This window comes from Gopherus evgoodei, unplaced genomic scaffold, assembly GCF_007399415.2.
Source record: "Gopherus evgoodei ecotype Sinaloan lineage unplaced genomic scaffold, rGopEvg1_v1.p scaffold_52_arrow_ctg1, whole genome shotgun sequence".
NCBI classification, from domain to species: domain Eukaryota; kingdom Metazoa; phylum Chordata; order Testudines; family Testudinidae; genus Gopherus; species Gopherus evgoodei.
The window spans coordinates 806695-828262 of NW_022060073.1; the positions used below are offsets into that span (position 1 = coordinate 806695).

The 21568-nt window shown below is 48.2% G+C and overlaps 1 protein-coding gene across 1 annotated transcript in view; it reads right to left on the reverse strand.

The window, feature by feature from the left end:
• Positions 1-21568, reverse strand: part of LOC115643208 (dedicator of cytokinesis protein 2-like) — a 298187-nt gene that overhangs the window by 104840 nt on the left and 171779 nt on the right. The window contains exons 26-27 of the mRNA XM_030547079.1: positions 14247-14374; positions 12258-12323 (exon numbers count right to left, since the gene is read on the reverse strand). Of these exons, the coding sequence (XP_030402939.1) occupies positions 12258-12323; positions 14247-14374 (194 nt within the window). The remainder of the gene's footprint in view (positions 1-12257; positions 12324-14246; positions 14375-21568) is intronic.

Below are 21568 nucleotides of genomic sequence, written 5' to 3' on the forward strand. Positions count from 1 at the left end.
GAACTTTCAAACTAACATGTAAACAATGGCGTCAACCTGTAAAGAACTGAGTCATGCATAGTGTGAAAGTAGAATGAATTATATTGTAAAAATAAGAATGGATTAAAGAAATGTTGTATGAACCTTTAAGCAGAAATAAGAAATGTTGAAATACAGGTGCCAGGAAAAGAAACATTAGCATAAACAAGGGTGCTAATGGCGAAACATTAACAGAAGATCGGTAATAGTTAGTAAGGAAATAAGATATGCATGCCTAGCCCAGGTAAACTTATCAGATTCTGCTCCCTTTGTTATCTTGTTAAGTGCTCGCCCTTTCATCTGTATAAATAAGATTGTGTCTTGCATGGTGCTCACATTACCTGGGTGTTATTAGCAGAGCGCTGTGCTAATAAAACAGAGTGGTCTGACAAACTGTGAGTCCTGAGTCTAACTTTGACAATAGACGTGACTTGCCCATGTGACTCCAAAACTCCAACTTGTAGCTATGATTCTGCACAGGAGAACACAATGGGTTTCCACCCACAAGAGAAAGACTATAGAAGGCCCTGGGAAACCCCTCCATTTTGTCTTCAGCTGGCTCAGAAGATAGCCTCTCCACCCCAAAGAGATGCCTGAAAGAAAGTGAAACAAAGGACAGTAACTACAGGGGTGTGAGTGACTGCTGGACCCAGACTAGGAGGAAGTCTAGTTTTTGAGATTTACCTGTATTTAGTTTCTTACTGTATTAGGCTTAGACTTGCATGTTGTTGTTTTAATTTGCTTGGTAATTTACTTTGTTCTGTCTGTTATTACTTGGAACCAATTAATTCCTACTTTTTATATTTAATAAAATCACTTTTTACTTATTAATTAACCCAGAGCAAGTAATTAATTCTTGGGGGAACAAACAGCTGTGCATATCTCTCTATCAGTGTTATAGAGGGCAAACAATTTACGAGTTTACCCTGTAAAACCTTTATACAGGGTAAAATGGATTTATTTGAGTTTGGATCCCACTGGGAACTAGGTATCTGGGTGTTGGAGACAGGAGCACTTCTTAAGCTGTTTTTAGTTAAGCCTGCACCTTTTGGGGGATGTGGTTTGGACCTGGGCCTGTGTTTGTAGCAGGCTAGTGTATCTGGAACAATCAGGCAGGGTACTGAAGTCCCAAGCTGCCAGGGAAAACAGGCTTAGAGGTAGTCTCAGCACATCAAGTGGCAGTCCCAAGGGGGTTTCTGTGACCCAAACTGTCACAGTGTGAAGGCCAAAAGTATAACGGGGTTCAAAAAAGAATTAGATAAGTTCATGAAGAATAGGTCTGTGACGCTACACCCCATATTCTCCAGAGAGATATTGTTATGGTATGAATATGGCATAACTAAGATGGGTCATTTGAGGTATCATTGGAAAGTTTATGTTTTACTGAATATGATTATCCTGTTTGTATGCATGTATCATTTCTGCATATGAAGTTAGGAATATTGACTATGTAACAATTTCAAATGTGTGTGTACTTGGGGGGAACGCCAATTAGACAATAGGCAATCAGCCTTAATGAGCCATTTTTAGATGGACAATAGAAAAGACGGTTACTCACCTTTGTAACTGTTGTTCTTCGAGACGTGTTGCTCATATCCATTCCAATTAGGTGTGCGCACGCCGCGTGCACGCTCATCGGGAGATTTTTATCCTAGCAACACTTGGTAGGTCGGCTGGGCACCCCCTGGAATGCGCCGTTATGGCACTGGATATATACCCCTGCCGACCCAATGGTCCTTCAGTTCCTTCTTGTCGGCTACTCCGACAGAGGGGAAGGAGGGCGGGTTTGGAATGGATATGAGCAACACATCTCGAAGAACAACAGTTACAAAGGTGAGTAACTGTCTTTCCTTCTTCGAGTTCTTGCTCATATCCATTCCAGTTAGGTGATTCCCAAGCCTTACCTAGGCGGTGGGGTCGGAGTGAGATGTTGCAGAGTGCAAAACTGCTGAGACAAATGCTGCATCATCTCTGGACTGTTGAACCAATGCGTAATGTGCGGCAAAGGTATGAATCGATGACCAGGTAGCAGCGCGACATATTTCCTGGATGGGGACATGGGCCAGGAAGGCAGCAGATGAAGCTTGCGCCCAAGTAGAATGGGCGGTGAGGTGGCTAGCCGGAACGTGAGCCAATTCATAGCATGTGCGGATGCAGGATGTTACCCAAGATGAAATCAGTTGGGAAGAGACCGGTAGGGCTTTCATCCGGTCTGCGACAGCTACAAAAAGCTGAGGTGACCTTTGGAAGGGTTTAGTTCTCTCAATATAAAAGGCGAGAGCCCTGCGGACGTCCAGAGTGTGTAGCTGTTGTTCCCGACGCGATGGGTGCGGCTTCGGGAAGAAGACAGGGAGGAAGATCTCTTGATTGACATGAAAGGCTGTGACGTTATTGATATAAACTGGGATCATATAGAACATGGTTTGCAACCAAGGTCCTGTAGTGGCACCAAATCTTATGTAAAGGGGGTCAGATAAGGTGTCTAAGACCAGGTTACGGGTTACTGGTTATTATTATGCTCTCTGTATGTCTGTATCATTTTGTAGTTGAAGTTATAAGTATTGGCTGTATACTGTCTGTATTTCAAGTTGGTGCTGTAGTTCTGGGTGACACCCCAGACAAGTGGGTGTTAGCTCTGCTTAGCCTGCTTGATGGCCCATTAAGGACCATCAGCTACACAACTGACCCATTGAGAGGAGGCAGATACGCCTTGTAACTCAGCAAAGTATGCAGGGACTTGCCCATGTGATTCCAGACTCCATTTTGCTGTAATTTTCCACAGTAAGAACAAAGAGGTTCTTACACCTGGAAAAGCCTATATAAGGCTGATGCCTCATCTCCATCTTGTCTTCAATCCTGCTTCTTACCTCTGGAGGGACTTTGCTACAAGCTGAAGCTCTACACAAGGGACTGATGACCCATCCCAGTGGGGGATGTTCTCCAGAGACTTGATTTGAACCTGCAGTTTACTCCATCACTGCTACAAGCCTGAACTAAGAACTTTGCCATTACTGGATGTAATTGATTCCATTTAACCAATTCTAGCTCTCATCTCTACCTTTTTCCCTTTATGAATAAACCTTTAGATTTTAGATTCTAAAGGATTGGCAACAGTGTGATTTGTGGGTAAGATCTAATGTGTATATTGACCTGGGTCTGGGGCTTGGTCCTTTGGGATCGAGAGAACCTTTTTCTTTTATTGGGGTGTTGGTTTTCATAACCACTCATCCCCAGGACGAGTGGCACTGGTGGTGATACTGGGAGACTGGAGTGTCTAAGGAAATTGCTTGTGTGACTTGTGGTTAGCCAGTGGGGTGAAACCGAAGTCCTTTTTGTCTGGCTGGCTTGGTTTGCCTTAGAGCTGGAAAAACCCCAGCCTAGGGCTGTAATTGCCCTGTTTGAGCAATTGGTCCTGAATTGGCACTCTCAGTTGGGTCCCGCCAGAAGCGCATCATCACAAAGGCGGACACCACCTTAGGGAGCAAAGAGGGGTGTGGTCGCAGCTGTACCTTGTTCTTATGGATTATTGTGTACAGGGGGTCCGCTGTCAAAGCCCGAAGCTCAGATACTCGTCTCACCGAAGTAATAGCGATGAGGAAGGCTGTCTTCCAGGAAAGGTAGAGCAGCGAGCAGGTAGCCAGTGGTTCAAAAGGAGCACCCATAAGCTTGGCTAGCACAAGGTTTAGATCTCAGGTAGGGGTCGGGCGTCTAACTTGAGGATACAAACGTTCCAATCCTTTGAGGAACCTTGAAACTATAGAGTGAGAGAAGAGTGATCAGTCATTTTCCCCTGGATGGAAGGCGAAAATGGCTGCCAGATGCACCTTTATGGAAAAGACCGCTAGGCCCTGCTCTTTTAGGGACCAGAGGTAGTCCAGGACAGTGGGAACGGACACCTGTCTGGGGTCTAAGTTACACTGAGCACACCAACAGGACAAAACGATTCCACTTGGCGAGATATGTCATCCTAGTGGAAGGCTTCCTACTGCCCAAGAGCACCTGCTGGACCGAGGCAGAGCAACGCAACTCAGACTGGCTCAACCACGCAGCAACCATGCTGTGAGATGAAGGGACTGCAGGTCCGGACGGTGAAGCCTGGCGAAGTCCTGTGTTATGAGGTCAGGCCACAGTGGCAGGGGAATTGGGTCTGCCACTGAGAGGTCGAACAACATGGTGTACCAGTGCAGTCTCAGCCACGCTGGAGCAATCAGGATCAGGTGGGCACTGTCCTTGCGGATCTTGAGTAGGACTCTGTGGATGAGTGGAAAAGGTGGGAAGGCATAAAGTAGGTGCCTGTTCCATGGGATCAAGAATGCATCTGAGAGGGAGCCCGGGGAGCATCCCTGGAAGGAGTAGAACACCTGGCATTTCCTGTTCTCTTGGGAGGCAAAGAGATCTATGTGGGGAAAGCCCCACTTCCGGAAAACAGAATGGATAACGTCCGGACGAATCGACCACTCGTGAGACAGGAAGGATCTGCTGAGGCAATTCGCCAGAGTGTTCTGGACTTCTGGGAGAAAAGACGCTACCAGTTCGATTGAGTGGGCTATGCAAAAGTTCCAAAGGTGGATGGCTTCTTGACAAAGGAGGGAGGAGCGTAATCCGCCCTGCTTGTTTATGTAAAACATGGCCGTTATGTTGTCCGTGAACACTGATACACAACGGCCTTGGAGATGGTCTCGAAACACTTGGCATGCTAGCCGGACTGCTCTCAGCTCCCTCACGTTGATGTGTAAGGCCAGTTCTTGGGGCGACCAGAGGCCTTAAGTGCGAAGGCTCCCGAGGTGGGCACCCCAACCCAGAGATGATGCGTCCGTGGTTAGGGCCATCGAGGGTTGTGGTGGATGAAATGGCATCCCTGTACAGACTAGAGTGGGGTCTAGCCACCAGGTTAGGGAGCCCAGAACCTTCCTGGGGATAGTGAGCACTGAGTCCAGGCTGTCTCTGCGTGGTTGGTATATTGAAGCAAGCCAGGATTGGAAGATACGGAGGCGTAGCCTGGCGTGCTTGATCACGAAGGTGAAGGAGGCCATGTGACCTACTAGGCTGAGTCAGGTGCGCACCGACGTTGTCGGGAAGGTTTGAAGATTTTGGATTATTGAAACCATTGCCTGAAAACGTGACTGCGGGAGGCAGGCTCTGGCCAGATTGGAGTCCAGAACCGCTCCAATGAAGTCTATTCTCTGCGTGGGTGTCAGAGTAGACTTTTCTATGTTGATCTTGATGCCTAGGCTCTCAAAGAGGTCTCTGATGATGCGCAGGTGCTGTGATACTTGCCACTGGGAAGTCCTTCGAATGAGCCAATTGTCGAGATACGGGTAGACGTGCACTTGACAATGCCGGAGGGAGGCGGCGACTACAGCCATGCATTTTGTGAAGACATGCAGAGCTGTAGAAAGGCCAAAAGGAAGTACAGTGAACTGAAAGTGTTGGTGATTGACCACAAAATGGAGGTACTGTCTGTGTGGTGGATAAATTGCAATGTGGAAATACACGTCCTTCATATCGAGGGCGGCATACCAGTCTCCCGGATCCATGGACGGGATAATGGTCCCCAGGGATACCATGCGGAACTTCAGCTTTATCATGAATTTGTTGAGTTCTCGCAGGTCTAGGATTGGTCGTAGACCTCCCTTTGCCTTGGGGATTAAGAAGTAGCGGAAATAAAACCCCTTGCCTCTCATGTCCTTTGGCACCTCCTCTATGGCTCCCATGGCTAGGAGTGACTGGACCTCTTGTAAGAGGAATTGCTCGTGAGAGGGGTCCCTGAAGATGGACGGGTAGGGAGGGTGGGAAGGCGGGGTTGAAGCAAACTGGAGGTGATATTCTCCTTCCACCGTGCACAGGACCCAATGATCTGAATTTAGCTGGGACTAGGCAGGAACGAATTGGGAGAGATGGTTGAAAAAGGGAGGAGAAGGATCTGGTATGGTAACTGGTGGGCCATCCTTGGGCATCCCATCAAAAGTTCTGCTTGGGCCCCGCTGGTGGTTTAGGGTATGAAGTTATTGATATAAACTGGGACCATACAGAACATGGTTTGCAACCAAGGTCCTGTAGTGGCATCAAATCTTATGTAAAGGAGGTCATATAAGATGTCTAGGACCAGGTTATGGGTTACTGATTATGATTATGCTGTCTGTATGTCTGTATCATATTGTAGTTGAAGTTATGAGTATTGGCTGTATACTGTCTGTATTTCAAATTGGTGCTGTAGTTCTGGGAAAAATCCCACACGAGTTGGTGTTAGCTGTGCCTAGCCTGCTTGATGGCCCATTAAGGACCATCAGCTACACAATTGACCCATTGAGAGGAGGCAGATACGCCTTGTAATTCAGCAGGGTGTGCAGGAACTGGCCATGTGACTGCAAACTCCATTTTGCTGTAATTTTCCACAGTAAGAACAAAGAAGTGTTCTTACACCTGGAAGAGTCTATATAAGGCTGATGCCTCATCTCTATCTTGTCTTCAGTCCTGCTTCTTACCTCTGCAGGGACTTTGCTACAAGCTGAAGCTCTACACAAGGGACTGATGAGCCATCCCAATTAGGGATGTACTCCAGAGACTTGATTTGAACCTGCAGTTTACTCCACCACTGCTACAAGCCCCCTGCCACACCTTCTGGTAACGTCCTGACGTGGCCTAGGCTGGGCATAAGGACGGTGTAGCTGGGGCTGGAAGGTCCTGCGTTGGGTCACTGGCGTGTGCATTCCCAGCGAGTGCATTATAACGCAATTGTCCTTCAGACTTTGCAACCTGGGGTCAGTCTTGTTTGAGAAAAGGCCCTGGCCTTCGAAGGGTAAATCCTGAATAGTTTGTTGCAATTCGGGGGATGGCCTGATACTTGGAGCCAGGAGATACGCCTCATCGTCACTCCTGACGCCAGAGTTCTGGCTGCAGAGTCCACTGCATCCAGAGAGGCCTGAAGGGAGGTTCTCGCTACCTTTTTACCCTCCTCAAGTAGGGCCGTGAATTCTTGACGGGACTCCTGGGGAAGAAGCTCCGTAAACGTCCCCAAGGACACCCAAGTGTTAAAGTTATAACTGCTTAGGAGGGCTTGTTGGTTTGCCACCCTATGTTGGAGACCCCCGACCGAGTATATTTTGCGGCCTAGGAGGTCCATATGCCTAACCTCCTTTGACTTAGGAGCCGGGGCTTGTTGGCCATGATGCTCCCGTTCGTTCACCGATTGGACAACTAGAGAGCAAGGAGGTGGATGAGTGTAGAGATATTCATACCCATATGAGGGGACAATATATTTTCTCTCTACTCCCCTTGCTGTAGGTGGAATTGAAGCTGGGGATTGCCAAATGGTGTCCGCATTAGCTTGTATGTTGCGGATGAAAAAAAGGGCGACTCTAGTAGGTGCATCAGCCGATAGGATGTCCACGACCGGGTCCTCTATTTCACGGACCTCCTCCACCTGCAAGTTCATATTCTGAGCCACTCGCCTCAAAAGGTCCTGATGGGCCCTGAGGTAAATTGGTGGAGGGCCTGAGAAGGATGTCCCTGCCACCGCCTCATCAGGCGAGCAGGAGGAGGAAAGGCCCGGGACCAAAGTATCCTGTGGTGGCTCTTGTACTTGAGGGCCGTCATCTGCATCCGGTGGAACCTCGGTGACTGCAGATGGAATTGGAGTCTCATCCGTGCCCATGCGCGGGGGTGGGGGGTTGCTTACTGTCGCCTCTGGTACCCGGTGTTCTGACGGGGCCAACCGTTGAGCCACTGACGGTGCACCTTGGCTTTGGTAGTATGCCCACGGTGTCCAGAAGGACCAGTGATGAGGCCCTTGCTCGTGGCTCTGGGAATATATGGCTGGGGACATCAGAGTCACGTTCCTGTTGATAGGATGCGCTACCAGCCTGCGATGACACCGATGTGTGTCTGGAAGGCCACAGCAGTGCCGATAGGCCCTGAGAGGGCGCCACTGTTCTCGACGCTCAGGCATGGGGTGGTGCCGGGGAGCGGTACCGGGAGCTATAACAGCACCGTGAGCGAGACCGGGACCTGCCAGGAGGTTGACCGACATCTCGAGACCCTTCGTCTGGAGCGACTGTGGGATACACAGTGCCGAGATCAGTGCTGTGAGCTGGATCAGCACCAGGAGTATCTGTCCGGCGAACGAAATGTCGAACAGTGTCGCGAGTGTGACCGATACTGCGATGGATAGCGGTGCTGGGACTGTGAGCGGTGCCGGGAGCGGGAACAGTGCGATCGAGAGCGTCTGCTTGACTGGGATCTTGAACGTCTCTCTGGTGGACCAACGGAAGGAGGCTTTACCATGGATTGTATGACCCGCACCAGCAGTTGAGGCCGTGTTGACTCCGTCATTGTGCTGAGCTACCTTGCCATGGAGAAGGTCTCCGGCGCAGAAGGGAGGGCAAGCTCAACCACAGCAGGAGCCAGGGAGTTGTCAGGCACTGGACTCAACGGACCTTGTGGGACCGGAATCGACAGTGCTGAGCTTGGCGGAGGCGCCATCTGTGGTGCCACAGTCGATGGTGCCACGGCAGAGGACGGTGCTGGACGAACCGTCTTGGAAGAGCGCTCCTTCCGTGGAGCAGAAGTTGAAATACTATGTTGCTTCCCAGGTCTCGGGGACAGGGAGCGGTGCTGAGCAGATGTTGGTACCAATAAGGGTCGGTGCCAGGACTCTTTCTCAGTACCGGAGCAGTCCGGGGCCGGAGGGGCGCTCCTTACTGAAGAAGTCTGTTGGGCGCTCGGTGCCGATGCTGCAGGACTAAGTGCCGACTCCATGAGGAGCTGTTTCAATCGAAAGTCCCGCTCCTTCTTCGTCCTTGGTGTAAACGACTTGCAGATGCGGCACTTATCGGCAAGGCGGGATTCCCCTAGGCACTTGACGCAGGAGTTGTGGGGATCCCCTATTGGCATCGGCTTTTGGCACGCAGAGCACGGTTTGAATCCCGGTGCTTGGGAATGGGCCCGCACCGGGGTGGAGGAAAGGGGCTAATCCCTGATCCCTCCTTAAACTATGTACACTAACTATAAAGACGACAACTAATACTAACTATAACTACAAGAACTCGAACTATACACACAGTAACAACAAAGAACTACGAGTAGCTAGGGATGTGGAGATCAGCAAAGCTGCGCTCCACAGTTCCAACGACCATCACAGGCAGTAAGAAGGAACTGAATGGCCATTGGGTTGGCAGGGGTATATATCCAGCGCCATAACGGCGACCCACCGAGTGTTGCTAAGGTAAAAATCTTCCGACAAGCGTGCATGCGGCGAGCGCACACCTAATTGGAATCAATATGAGCAAGCACTCGAAGAAGAACTTTGAAGATACTAATCTCCCACCTTCCTGAGAAGCTTCCTGGGATGTTGCTTTGACACTGCAGGGTCATGGGATGATGTCACCTGGTATGAAGTAACGCCTTGGACACTCTTGGTATTTTTCCACTGGAAACAAAGGATTCCTGCCTTATGTAAATCCTACTTAAGGATGGGAAGTGAGTCAATCAGGGCTCTTCTCCATTGCCTTCCTGGCCAACAAGGAAGACTGTTGAAAGCACCTGAAGAAATAAGAGAACTAAGCTGGGAAAGGCAAGGGCTGAGTCCAGGCTGAGACAGGGGTCTAGCCTGTGAAGAGAAATAACTGGAACTCTGAGCTGCAGAAACTCTGTAACCTGTCTAAAACGACATTTAGGGTAAGAAAATTCTATTTGTAACCTGTTTCTTTAGTGAATTAAACTTAGGCTGCGTGTTTTGTTTTATTTGCTGAGTAATCTGCTCTGTTCTGTTTGCTATCCCTTATAATCACTTAAAATTTACCTTTTGTAGTAATAAACGTATTTCCTGTTTATTTCAAAACCCACTTTGTGCAATTCATGTCAGGGAGTGGGGATGGAAACTGTGCATATCTCCCTCCACACTGAGGGAGGGCAATTTTTATGAGCTTGTGCTGTGCAGCACTCTCTACACAGTGCAAGACACTATTATTTTGGGTTTATATCCCAAACGAGGTATGCACATGAGTGCTGGGCTGAGTCCTCCCACAGAGAACTGTTCACAGGCTCTGTGTGATTCTACAGCTGGGTGTGTCTCTACCAGTGTGTGTGTTGGAATGGGGCTTGAGAGCCTTTCACAGCAGCACAGAGTAAGGGAAACCTAGGCCGGTTGGATAGGTGGGCTCAGTGGGACCCTAGTACATCTGGTGGCACTGAGAAAGCGGGGTCCAACCTGTCACAAGATCTACCAATGACTATTAGCCAAGATGGTCAGGGACAGAATTTCATGCTCTGGGTGTCAGTAAACCTCCTAATGCCAGAAGCTGGGACTGGACGGATGAATCACTCGACAGGGGATGAATCACTCAAAATTGCCCTGTTCTGTTCATTCTCTCTGAGGTATTTGGCACAGGCCATTGTCAGAGACCAGATACTGGGCTAGATGGACCTTTGGTCTGACCCAGTGTGGCCACTCTTAAGGTTCTCTACGGAGAAATGGATGACACAAGCCTGCAAGGCCCTGAACATTGGCTAATTGGTCAGGTCAAAGGGGCAACACTAATGTGAGGAGTGGGATAGTTTCCACGGAGAGAAATAAGCTGGTATTCCTGTTAAACTAAGATGGAACAAACACTGGAGGTGCTCTCAGAACTCAAAGATAGCCAAAAGAAGTTAAAACAGGATCTGGAAATTTCTCAGAAGGATTTAAAGAAACTTATGGAGGTTTCCCAAAAAGGACAGAATGATGACTTGTGGTCAGAGATAAAATTTCTGTTGGGACTGCAGCTATCAAGTGTCTGGGCAGATTTGGGGTAACTGTACCTCCATCACTAGACTGAAATGTCATGTGGTACCAAGGATATGTCAACACTATTATCTTGATCAATCACACTTGTAACGTTATCAATAAAATATATCAAGTTAGTCTGAGAAGCTCTATCTTCCATAAACCCACATTGATTGGCATTAACTGCATTACCCTTCTTTAATTCTTCAGGATTCAAGTTCCATATCAACTGCTCCATTGTCTTGGCCAGAAATGATGTCAGGCTGACAGACCTGTAATTAGCCAGGTCATCACATTTACGCTTTTAAAAACTGGAACAACATTAGCTTTCTTCCAGTCTTCTGGAATTTCCCCAGTGCTCCAAGATTTATTGAAAATCAACATTAATGGTCCTGCAAGCTCCTCAGACAACTCTTAAATCTCTTGGATGCAAGTTAACTGGACCTGCTGATTTTAAAGATGTCTAACTTTAGCAGCTTCCATTTAACATCCACTAATGATGGGAAGAATGTTATCTGCACCATATGATAAGGCTGTGACAGACTGACAATATCTATGATATACCTAACAAACCTTGTGGAATTAAGATGAACTTTAATTCAATGAAGTGTAACATGAATGAATTAGGGTTAACACCTTTGCAGTTCATTGTATTACAAATGCAAACATTCACACCGTGCTGTGAAATTGTATGGAACCTCTTTACTAGAATGACAAGATTAATACAATTTCTGGAAGTTCAAAGGTCTTTCTGGAACAATAGGTATGAAATGAATTTCCTTAGGAAATACCTTGAGGTGAGGGGAATGCAAATTCTCCCCCTTTGAAGCCAATCTTTTGAAGATATGCTGCGAGGAAATAGACCCTTTGTATACTAACTACTTGCTTCTGGAAACTCCAGTTCAAAGAGCCCTGAAGTGTATAAAAAGGAAACTGAACATGTTATGACTGTGCTTGTTTCAAGCTGAAGATCTGATGAACTTGTAACCACAAGGTGTCGCTAGGGTGGGGTATTAAAAGTCTGCACCTGAGCAACTTTCCTAACTTCTGATTATTATTCATTAACAACTAAAACCCCATCTTGTGCTTTATCTGTTAGGACACTGATCCGTAAGCAAATTAAAGACGTATTATTCTTCACACAAGACTTCAAGAAATCCAATAAGTTTAGAAAATGAAGGTCTGATAGCCCTGGCCAAACCCAATCATAGTGCACATCTGAACTTCTCAGTCATACAGTTCTGCTGATGCACCACACATCCAGCCCCCAGCCCCCAGACCCACTATTACAGTCCCAGTCTCCCCACCCCAACGCTCAGCAGGAGCCCCATCTCCACCACTTCTCAAACTCAAGGTGATAGTAAATGTAAGGATGGGGGCTGAAGTGAGAAGCAGGTGGGCTTCTCCCAGGTGCTCCGGCTGCCCCTACTCTTCCTTTCTCCTCCTGTATTTCAAAACTTCCCAGAGGAATGCTCACCAGCTCAGAGTCCTCACTGTGCTGTCTCTCTTCTCCACTCTGATGTGTCAGCCACTCTTCTGCTCTCTGGAACCAACAATATCAAACAGAATTCATCTCTACAATCAAGCTAAAAGTCATTATCATTGGCTCATTTCACCATAAGACCTACGGGCAGGGCTGTGCTTCCTTTGTATACCTTTCCCTCTCTGGGACACGTTTCCAAATGCAGCATGGTACCTGCTGCCTTTCCGAGAGGAAAGCTGTCTTACTCCTAGGAATGTTGGTACAACTCTCTGCTTCAGGCTGGAAGGAGGTGGGTAAGACCCTCACACATGATTTTGGCATGGCTGAGGTGACGGGCTGCTATGTTAAAAGGGACTTTATACTCAGGCCTCTTCTGCCAGTCCCACTGAGTAGCCAGTGCTGACATCCTTCAGAAGGTGGATGTCTCAACCAGCTCCACTCTGCTCATCTCTGCGTCTGCCAGGGGAATACTTGTACTAGAGAAAGTTGGGGCTCAGAATGTCCAGGCCTTATCCCCTCACTTCACCTTATAAAGGAGCTCCTTGAGCAAAGGGTTGTATCATGTACCCTGAAGTGATGTATTATAGAAGCCTCAGAAAGTTGCAATTGAAGGGGCAGGAACTGGAGGGTTCAGAGGATATGGTCCTGTTGGTCTAATTAGAGCTGCTTTTGGCTAATTTTCAAAGGTAAATGGGTCAGAAGCAAGTTTGATGGATGAGGGGCACTCCCGGGGCTGGTGGGTGGCAGCTCGTGAACACTGGGCTGTCCGTGTAGCTAACAACAGTGGTGCTGACTTGGCAGGGCTCAGATATCGCAGTGCCTAGTGTGAGAGGCAGCTCTCTGGACCAAGGCCAAAAAGGACAAAAACTGAGCATGGTCCTTAAAGACAGCAGCTCCAACTGAGCCTCACAGGGGAGCCAGTCTGGAGCTCATTCTTTCTCAGAGGAGACTGAGTGCTGTTCCTGACTCTGCCACAGCCTCCATGTGACACCTCGGGCAAGCCACTTCATCTCTCTGGGCCAAGGGCTAATAGCCCTTTGTTCCTCTCCACCTTTGTCTGTCATGTCTATTTAGACTGTCAGCTCTCCATGTCACAGACTCTCTCCTGTTATGTGTCTATACAGCAGCCAGCCAATGGGTGACCTCAGCTGGAGCTTTGAGACACTACAAACAAATAAAAACAAATGTAATAATTCCATTTGTTTTGTCCTGTAACTCACATGGGTTGGGCAGCTTCCCCTAGGTCTAGTACACAGGGAGAAGGGTCAGCCCATGAGGAGGGACAGAATATTGACAAAGTTTGAAAGAGGCTTCCCACCAGGGCTCCATGATGCTTTGGACCTTCTATTTCCATAGGGTCTCCCCACCTCAGGGTCAGGGCCAAGGGCTTGCAGGTGTGGTCAGGAATTATTGGGCTTCCCTAGGGCTTGCAGGTAACTACGGTATTAGGAACCCATCACTGCAGTGGGGGCCGTGGCTTGGCCCATCAAATCATGATGGTTTGACTCAGATATCATTGCTGTGGTTTCATCTCTGAGAGCTTTAGCAGCTCCATCTTGTTTATTCGGGAAAGTGTCTGGGACACTGGTTCTCCACTTGTGAGGTAACTCCCTTCTCTTCATGTGTCAGTATATTTATGCCTGCATCTGTAACTTTCACTCCATGCATCTGAAGAAGTGAGGCTTTTTTACCCACGAAAGCTTATGCCCAAATAAATCTGTTAGTCTTTAAGGTGTCACCGGACTCCTTGTTGTTTTTGCCTGGGACAGTTAGCTAGTTACACAACAGCTCAGCAACCCCTACTATGCCCCCTGTTTCCCCCTAGGTCTGTAGAGGGAGGGGGAATGCCAGCCTGAGCCCCAGTGTTTGTCCCCACAAAGGAGCTTTGTATTCAACCTAGCTCAAACCCATTTAACTTTGTGAGTCCAACACCACAGCTGGACAGGGCTGACAGCCAGTGCATTAGGGTAATGGGGGGTTTACCTTCTGGGCTTTGTACAGCATCTCCAGGATATTGCTGAGCAGCTCAATGCAAGCCTCCTCCTCCTCTCCCTTCGCAATCAGCTCCTGGAGGATGGGGATTGTAGTATGCAGCAGCATCTCTCGACACTCTGCACAGACAGAGATATTAGTTGTGGGGTGGGAAGGGAGCAAACACATAAACCTCACCGTCCTGGGGAGGGAGTGGGTCAGAGACAGGCAGACGTTCAGGCTCAGGTTGGAGCCCAGGCTCTGTGACCCTTCCCCCTTGTGGGTCCCAGAGCCTGAGCCCAAAGGTCTCCACCGCAATTAAACGGCCCCACAGCCCAAGTCAGCTGCAATGGGCCAGCTGTGAGTGTTTAATTGCACTGTACACATGGAGAATTCACCACATCCCTAGGGGAGCTGTTCCAGTGTTAATTCCCCTCAGTGTTAAAAATGTGCCTCTTATTTCTATACTGAATTTGTCTGGTTTCAGCTTCCAGCTACTGGACCTTGCTTTGCCTTCATCTGCTAGATCGGAAATCTTCTGCTCATCTATGTACTCACAGGCCCTGACCAAGTCACCTCCTGTGCTACTCTTGTCTTGGATAAAGTAAACAGCCTGAGCTACTTCAGTCTCTGATTCAGAAGTGAGACTGCAGATCATTCTCATCGCTCTTTTCTGAACCCTTTTCAGTTCGTCAGTGTCATCTCTTTTAAAGTGTGGACACCAGAACTGGACACACCATCCTAGAAATGGTCTCTTTGCTGCAAGTCAGTGGTCTGACTGAGCTGTCTCCTGCCATCTACTGAAGAACCAGAGGAAAAGATCTAATGAGCAGACACACCTGCTTTGCCAGGATGATCAGCTTTGGCTGTGTTGTGTTAGCATTCACTTAAACCTTGGAGGCGGGGTAATGAAATGTTATCCTTATTGTATGAGTAAAGGGGGGCAGAAAAACGGTTACTCACCTTCTTGTACCTGTTGTTCTTCGAGATGTGTCGCTCATTTCCATTCCAATAGGGGCGTGCGCTGTGTGCACAGTCGTCGGAAGGTGTTTCCCCTAGTGGTACCTGTCAGGTTGGCTGTGGAGCCACTTGCAGTGGCGCCCTCATGGCGCTGAACATATGCCACTGCTGACCCAGCCCCTCCTCAGTTCCTTCTTCCTGGCTGCTCCGACAGCGGGGAAGACGGATGGGTTTGGAATGGACATGAGCAACAAATCTCAAAGAATAACAGTTACAAAAAGGTGAGTAACCATTTTTCTTCTTCGAGTGCTTGTTCATATCAGTTTCAGTTAGGTCCCAAGCCCTACCTAGGCGATGGGGTCAGAGTTATGGAATCGCTGACTGGAGCACCACTCTGCCGAATGCTGCATCATCTCTGACATGCTGGATGATAGCATAATGAGAGGAACGTGTGGACTGAGGACCACATTGCTGCCCTGAAGATCTCCTGTATTGGAAACTGGGCCAGGAACACTGCCGAAGATGCCTGCACCCTTGTGGAGTGTGCAATAAGGGCCGGGGCTGGAACCTTGGCCAGCACAGAGCACATCCTGGTGCAGGACATGATCCATGATGAGATCCTCTGAGATGAAACCAGGAGCCCTTTCATCCTGTCCACAATCACCACAAACAGCTGGTTCAACTTCCTGCACGGCTTCATGTGCTTGATGGAAAAGGCCAGCGCTCGCAAAACACCCAGAGAGTGGAGCCTCTGTTCTCAGACATTAGCGTGAGGCTTAGGGAAGAAGACAGGCAGAAAAATGTCCTGGTTGGTGTTAAAATGTGACACCGCCTTGGGAAAGAAGGCCAGGTGGAACTATCCAGATATATGTTGGGAAAATAACACCGCAGGGCACAGACTATCCAATAAGTTCCAGGACTGCATTGCAGACAACTTTTTATTTCAGAAGGTTAAAAAAGCTACTGGTGGGGAAGCTGTTCTAGACTTGATTTTAACAAATAGGGAGGAACTCGTTAAGAATTTGAAAGTAGAAGGAAGCTTGGATGAAAGTGATCATGAAATCATAGAGTTTTCAATTCTAAGGAAGGGTAGAAGGGAGTACAGCAAAATAGAGACAATGGATTTCAGGAAGGCGGATTTTGGTAAGCTCAGAGAGCTGATAGGTAAGGTCCCATGGGAATCAAGACTGAGGGGAAAAACAACTGAGGAGAGTTGGCAGTTTTTCAAAGGGACACTATTAAGGGCCCAAAAGCAAGCTATTCTGATGGGTAGGAAAGATAAAAAATGTGGCAAAAGACCACCTTGGCTTAACCACGAGATCTTGCATGACCTTTTTATTTTGTAGGAGTCATATAAAAAATGGAAACTAGGTCAGATTACAAAGGATGAATATAGGCAAATGACAGGAATGCAGGGGCAAGATTAGAAAGGCAAAGGCACAAAATGAGCTCAAACTAGCTATGGGAATAAAGGGAAACAAGAGGACTTTTTATCAATACATTAGAAGCAAGAGGAAGACCAAGGACAGGGTAGGCCCACTGCTCAATGAGGAGGGAGAAACAGTAACGGGAGACTTGGAAATGGCAGAGATGCTTAATGATTTCTTTGTTTCGGTCTTCACTGAGAAGTCTGAAGGAATGTCTAGTATAGTGAATGCTTACGGGAAGAGGGTAGGTTTAGAAGAGAAAATAAGGAAAGAACAAGTAAAAAATCACTTAGAAAAGTTAGATGCCTGCAAGTCACCAGGGCCTGATGAAATGCATCCTAGAATACTCAAGGAGTTAATAGAGGAGGTCTCTGAGCCTCTAGCTATTATCTTTGGGAAATCATGGGAGACGGGAGAGATTCCAGAAGACTGGAAGGGGGCAAATATAGTGCCCATCTATAAAAAGGGAAATAAAAACAACCCAGGAAACTACAGACCAGTTAGTTTAACTTCTGTGCCAGGGAAGATAATGGAGCAGGTAATCAAAGAAATCATCTGCAAACACTTGGAAGGTGGTAAGGTGATAGGGAATAGCCAGCATGGATTTGTAAAGAACAAATCGTGTCAAACTAATCTGATAGCTTTCTTTGATAGGATAACGAGCCTTGTGGATAAGGGAGAAGCGGTGGATGTGATATACCTAGACTTTAGTAAGGCATTTGATACGGTTTCGCATGATATTCTTATAGATAAGCTAGGAAAGTACAATTTAGATGGGGCTACTATAAGGTGGGTGCATAACTGGCTGGATAACCGTACTCAGAGAGTAGTTGTTAATGGCTCCCAATCCTGCTGGAAAGGTATAACAAGTGGGGTTCCGCAGGGGTCTGTTTTGGGACCGGTTCTGTTCAATATCTTCAACGATTTAGATGTTGGCATAGAAAGTACGCTTATTAAGTTTGCGGACGAAGTCTGAAGGAATGTCTAGTATAGTGAATGCTTATGGGAAGGGGGTAGGTTTAGAAGATAAAATAAAAAAAAGAGCAAGTAAAAAATCACTTAGAAAAGTTAGATGCCTGCAAGTCACCAGGGCCTGATGAAATGCATCCTAGAATACTCAAGGAGTTAATAGAGGAGGTATCTGAGCCTCTAGCTATTATCTTTGGAAAGTCATGGGAGACGGGAGAGATTCCAGAAGACTGGAAAAGGGCAAATATAGTGCCCATCTATAAAAAGGGAAATAAAAACAACCCAGGAAACTACAGACCAGTTAGTTTAACTTCTGTGCCAGGGAAGATAATGGAGCAAGTACTTAAAGAAATCCTCTGCAAACACTTGGAAGGTGGTAAGGTGATAGGGAATAGCCAGCATGGATTTGTAAAGAACAAATCGTGTCAAACCAGTCTGATAGCTTTCTTTGATAGGACAACGAGTCTTGTGGATAAGGGAGAAGCGGTGGATGTGGTATACCTAGACTTTAGTAAGGCATTTGATATGGTCTCACATGATATCCTTATCGATAAACTAGGCAAATACAATTTAGATGGGGCTACTATAAGATGGGTGCATAACTGGCTGGATAACCGTACTCAGAGAGTAGTTATTAATGGTTCCCAATCCTGCTGGAAAGGTCTAACAAGTGGAGTTCCGCAGGGGTCTGTTTTGGGACTGGCTCTGTTCAATATCTTCATCACAGACTTAGATGTTGGCATAGAAAGTACACTTATTAAGTTTGCAGACGATACCAAACTGGGAGGGATTGCAACTGCTTTGGAGGACAGGGTCAAAATTCAAAATGATCTGGACAAATTGGAGAAATGGTCTGAGGTAAACAGGATGAAGTTCAATAAAGATAAATGCAAAGTGCTCCACCTAGGAAGGAACAATCACTTTCACACATACAGAATGGGAAGAGACTGTCTAGGAAGGAGTATGGCAGAAAGAGATCTAGGGGTCATAGTGGACCACAAGCTGAATATGAGTCAACAGTGTGATACCATTGCAAAAAAAGCAAACATGATTCTGGAATGCATTAACAGGTGTGTTGTAAACAAGACACGAGAAGTCATTCTTCCGCTTTACTCTGCGCTGGTTAGGCCTCAGCTGGAGTATTGTGTCCAGTTCTGGGCACCGCATTTCAAGAAAGATGTGGAGAAATTGGAGAGGGTCCAGAGAAGAGCAACAAGAATGATTAAAGGTCTTGAGAACATGACCTATGAAGGAAGGCTGAAAGAATTGGGTTTATTTAGTTTGGAAAAGAGAAGACTGAGAGGGGATATGATAGCAGTTTTCAGGTATCTAAAAGGGTGTCATCAGGAGGAGAGAGAAAACTTGTTCACCTTAGCCTCTAATGATAGAACAAGAAGCAATGGGCTTAAACTGCAGCAAGGGAGATTTAGGTTGGACATTAGGAAAAAGTTCCTAACTGTCAGGGTAGTTAAACACTGGAATAAATTGCCTGGGGAGGTTGTGGAATCTCCATCTCTGGAGATATTTAAGAGTAGGTTAGATAAATGTCTATCAAGGATGGTCCAGACAGTATTTGGTCCTGCCATGAGGGCAGGGGACTGGACTCGATGACCTCTTGAGGTCCCTTCCAGTCCTAGAGTCTATGAGTCTGAGTTGTACCTTGTCCTTATGTAGGGGGAATCAGAAGTAAAAGTCTTTAATTCCGACATCCTCCTTGCTGAGGTAATGGCGACCAGAAAGGCAACCTTATGACAAGTAGAGAAGGGATCAAGTCATCAGTGGTTCGAAAGGGGGCCTTGTTAGCCTGGAGAGGACAAGGTTAAGGTCCTATACAGGGAGCGGTAGTCTAATATGTCGGTGTAACTGCTCCAGGCCCTTGTAGAAACGGGCAACCATAGGGTTGATGAAGATTGAACATCCGGCTGCTCCTGGGTGGAAGGCCAAAATGGCTGCAAGGTGCACCTTGATTGACAATGCTGCGAGACATCCTTTAGCAGTAGGATCTGGAGCTGCCACGGCCAGGGAGAGGCAACTCTCTCCCAGCCCCAGGCTGCTGCGGCGAGAGAGGGTTGGGGGGGGAAGTCTTCTCCTCCTGCTGCAGCCCGCACCAGAGACCCCTCATCCCCAGCCCCACACCAGAGCCTGAGCCCTCACCCCCCAGCCCTCTGACCCTGGCCCTGAGCCCCCTTCCACACCCCAACCTCCCCCTTATCCCTGGCCCCACCCCAGAGCCCAGCTCTGAGCCCCCTTCCACACTCCAAACCCCTCAGCAAATGGGGGGATCAGGTTTGCCAGAGTCTTAATGTTGTTCTGAATTGTTTTTATCAGGGGCAGAGCTACTCTGGATGGCCCCTCTGGTGCCAAGATGTCCACCACAGGCCATAGTAAATGACCCTAGTATGACAGTGGGTCATTTAAAAGATACCCCATTTGTCCATGTCACCAAACAACCAAATAATTGGTACAATCCACAGTGTCTGCTTCGGCGACATCATTGACTGGCATAAAGTGTTGTGGGTCAAAATAATGGTGGCTTCTGTGCTGAGATAATTGCTCAGTGTTTTCCTTTATTACTGCTATTGGTCTTTCACTTTAATGAGTCTTTGGGACAGTGACAAGTCTTAATGTTGTTCTGAATTGTTTTTATCAGGGGCAGAGCTACTCTGGATGGCCCCTCTGGTGCCAAGATGTCCACCATAGGACCCTCAGGTTCCACTACTTCCTCTGCCTGCAACCCCATGTTGCGTGTGATCCTCCACAGTAGGTTCTGGTGAGCTCCGTGGTCTATCGGGGGCGGACCCAAGGTAGATGCACCTGCCACTGCCTTGTCTGGGGATGAGGATGATGAGGGCAGAGGCAGCACGGTCCTCCTGACCCTCTAGCTCTCTGACCTCCTCCTGGTCAGTGCTAGGGGCCTCTATGCCGACTGTTGTCCCAGTGGTGGAGGCCTAGCTCGGCGGTGGGCACTGTGCCGACACTGTTGCAGCAGTGGCCTGAATGGCCAGTGGGCCTTGTGTCAACGTCATCTCGGCGGTGGTCTGGACAGCCGGTGTGCCTTGTGCCAATGTCATCTTGGCAGTGATGGCCTGGACAGCTGATGGGCCTTGTGCCAATGTGATCTTGGATCCCCGTGGCATGGGTCGGTCCTTAGGCAGCAGGGGTGCTCAGGTCTCAGAGGCCACTGACTTGGAGCCCCTGGACAAGGACCCCTGAGTCTGGTGATAAGTCCAGGGTGTCCAAAAGGGCCACTGTGCAAGTGGCTGTGATTGGGGGTGCCAGGGTACCACTCCTGCCTCACTTCGGTGCCTGTCAGAACTGTGCCGGCTGTGATGGGAGTAAAAGGAGTCCCCATCAGAGTCTGATGAGACTGATCTCGACCTGATGACCACGGTGGCACTGATGGGTAGTGTGCCAGGAACCGGTGCTGAGTGTCAGATGCTGAATTGACAGTGTGGGAGACCAGTGCCACTCTGTTGGTGTCGCTCCACTCTTGGTGTCGGGGAAGGAGACTGTTGCCCCACTGGTGTCGGGGAACCCTGCCGGGAACCCAGTGCTGGTGAGTAGTGCCTTGATGAAGGCGATCGGGAGCAGTGCTGTGAGAAGCAGTGCGACCGCCGCATCATGGCCACCTTGCCTCTAGACGGTGCTGGTTGTTGAGGCACCAGAGGCTTGTCTCTGACTGCCAGGGGTTGAGGTGTCGGCGTGGTAATCAGATCCCTGAAAGCTTCGAAAGTGACCAGGGTGGAGGGCAGCTCTAACTCCTCTACTTGGCACTGCCTGTCTGGAGAGTCACTGGATGCTGGACTCGATGGTCTCCTCAGGGGAACCGAAGTCAATGGTGCCAACTCCTGTGCTCTGGGCACTGAGTGCTCATGCGTAGGATGCACTGTTGTTGCACCTGCTAGCACTGCTGTCTTTGGCACAGGGGAATGACCCCTATCAGTCTTCCTGTGCCACTTATGTGGCATTGGGGAGTGG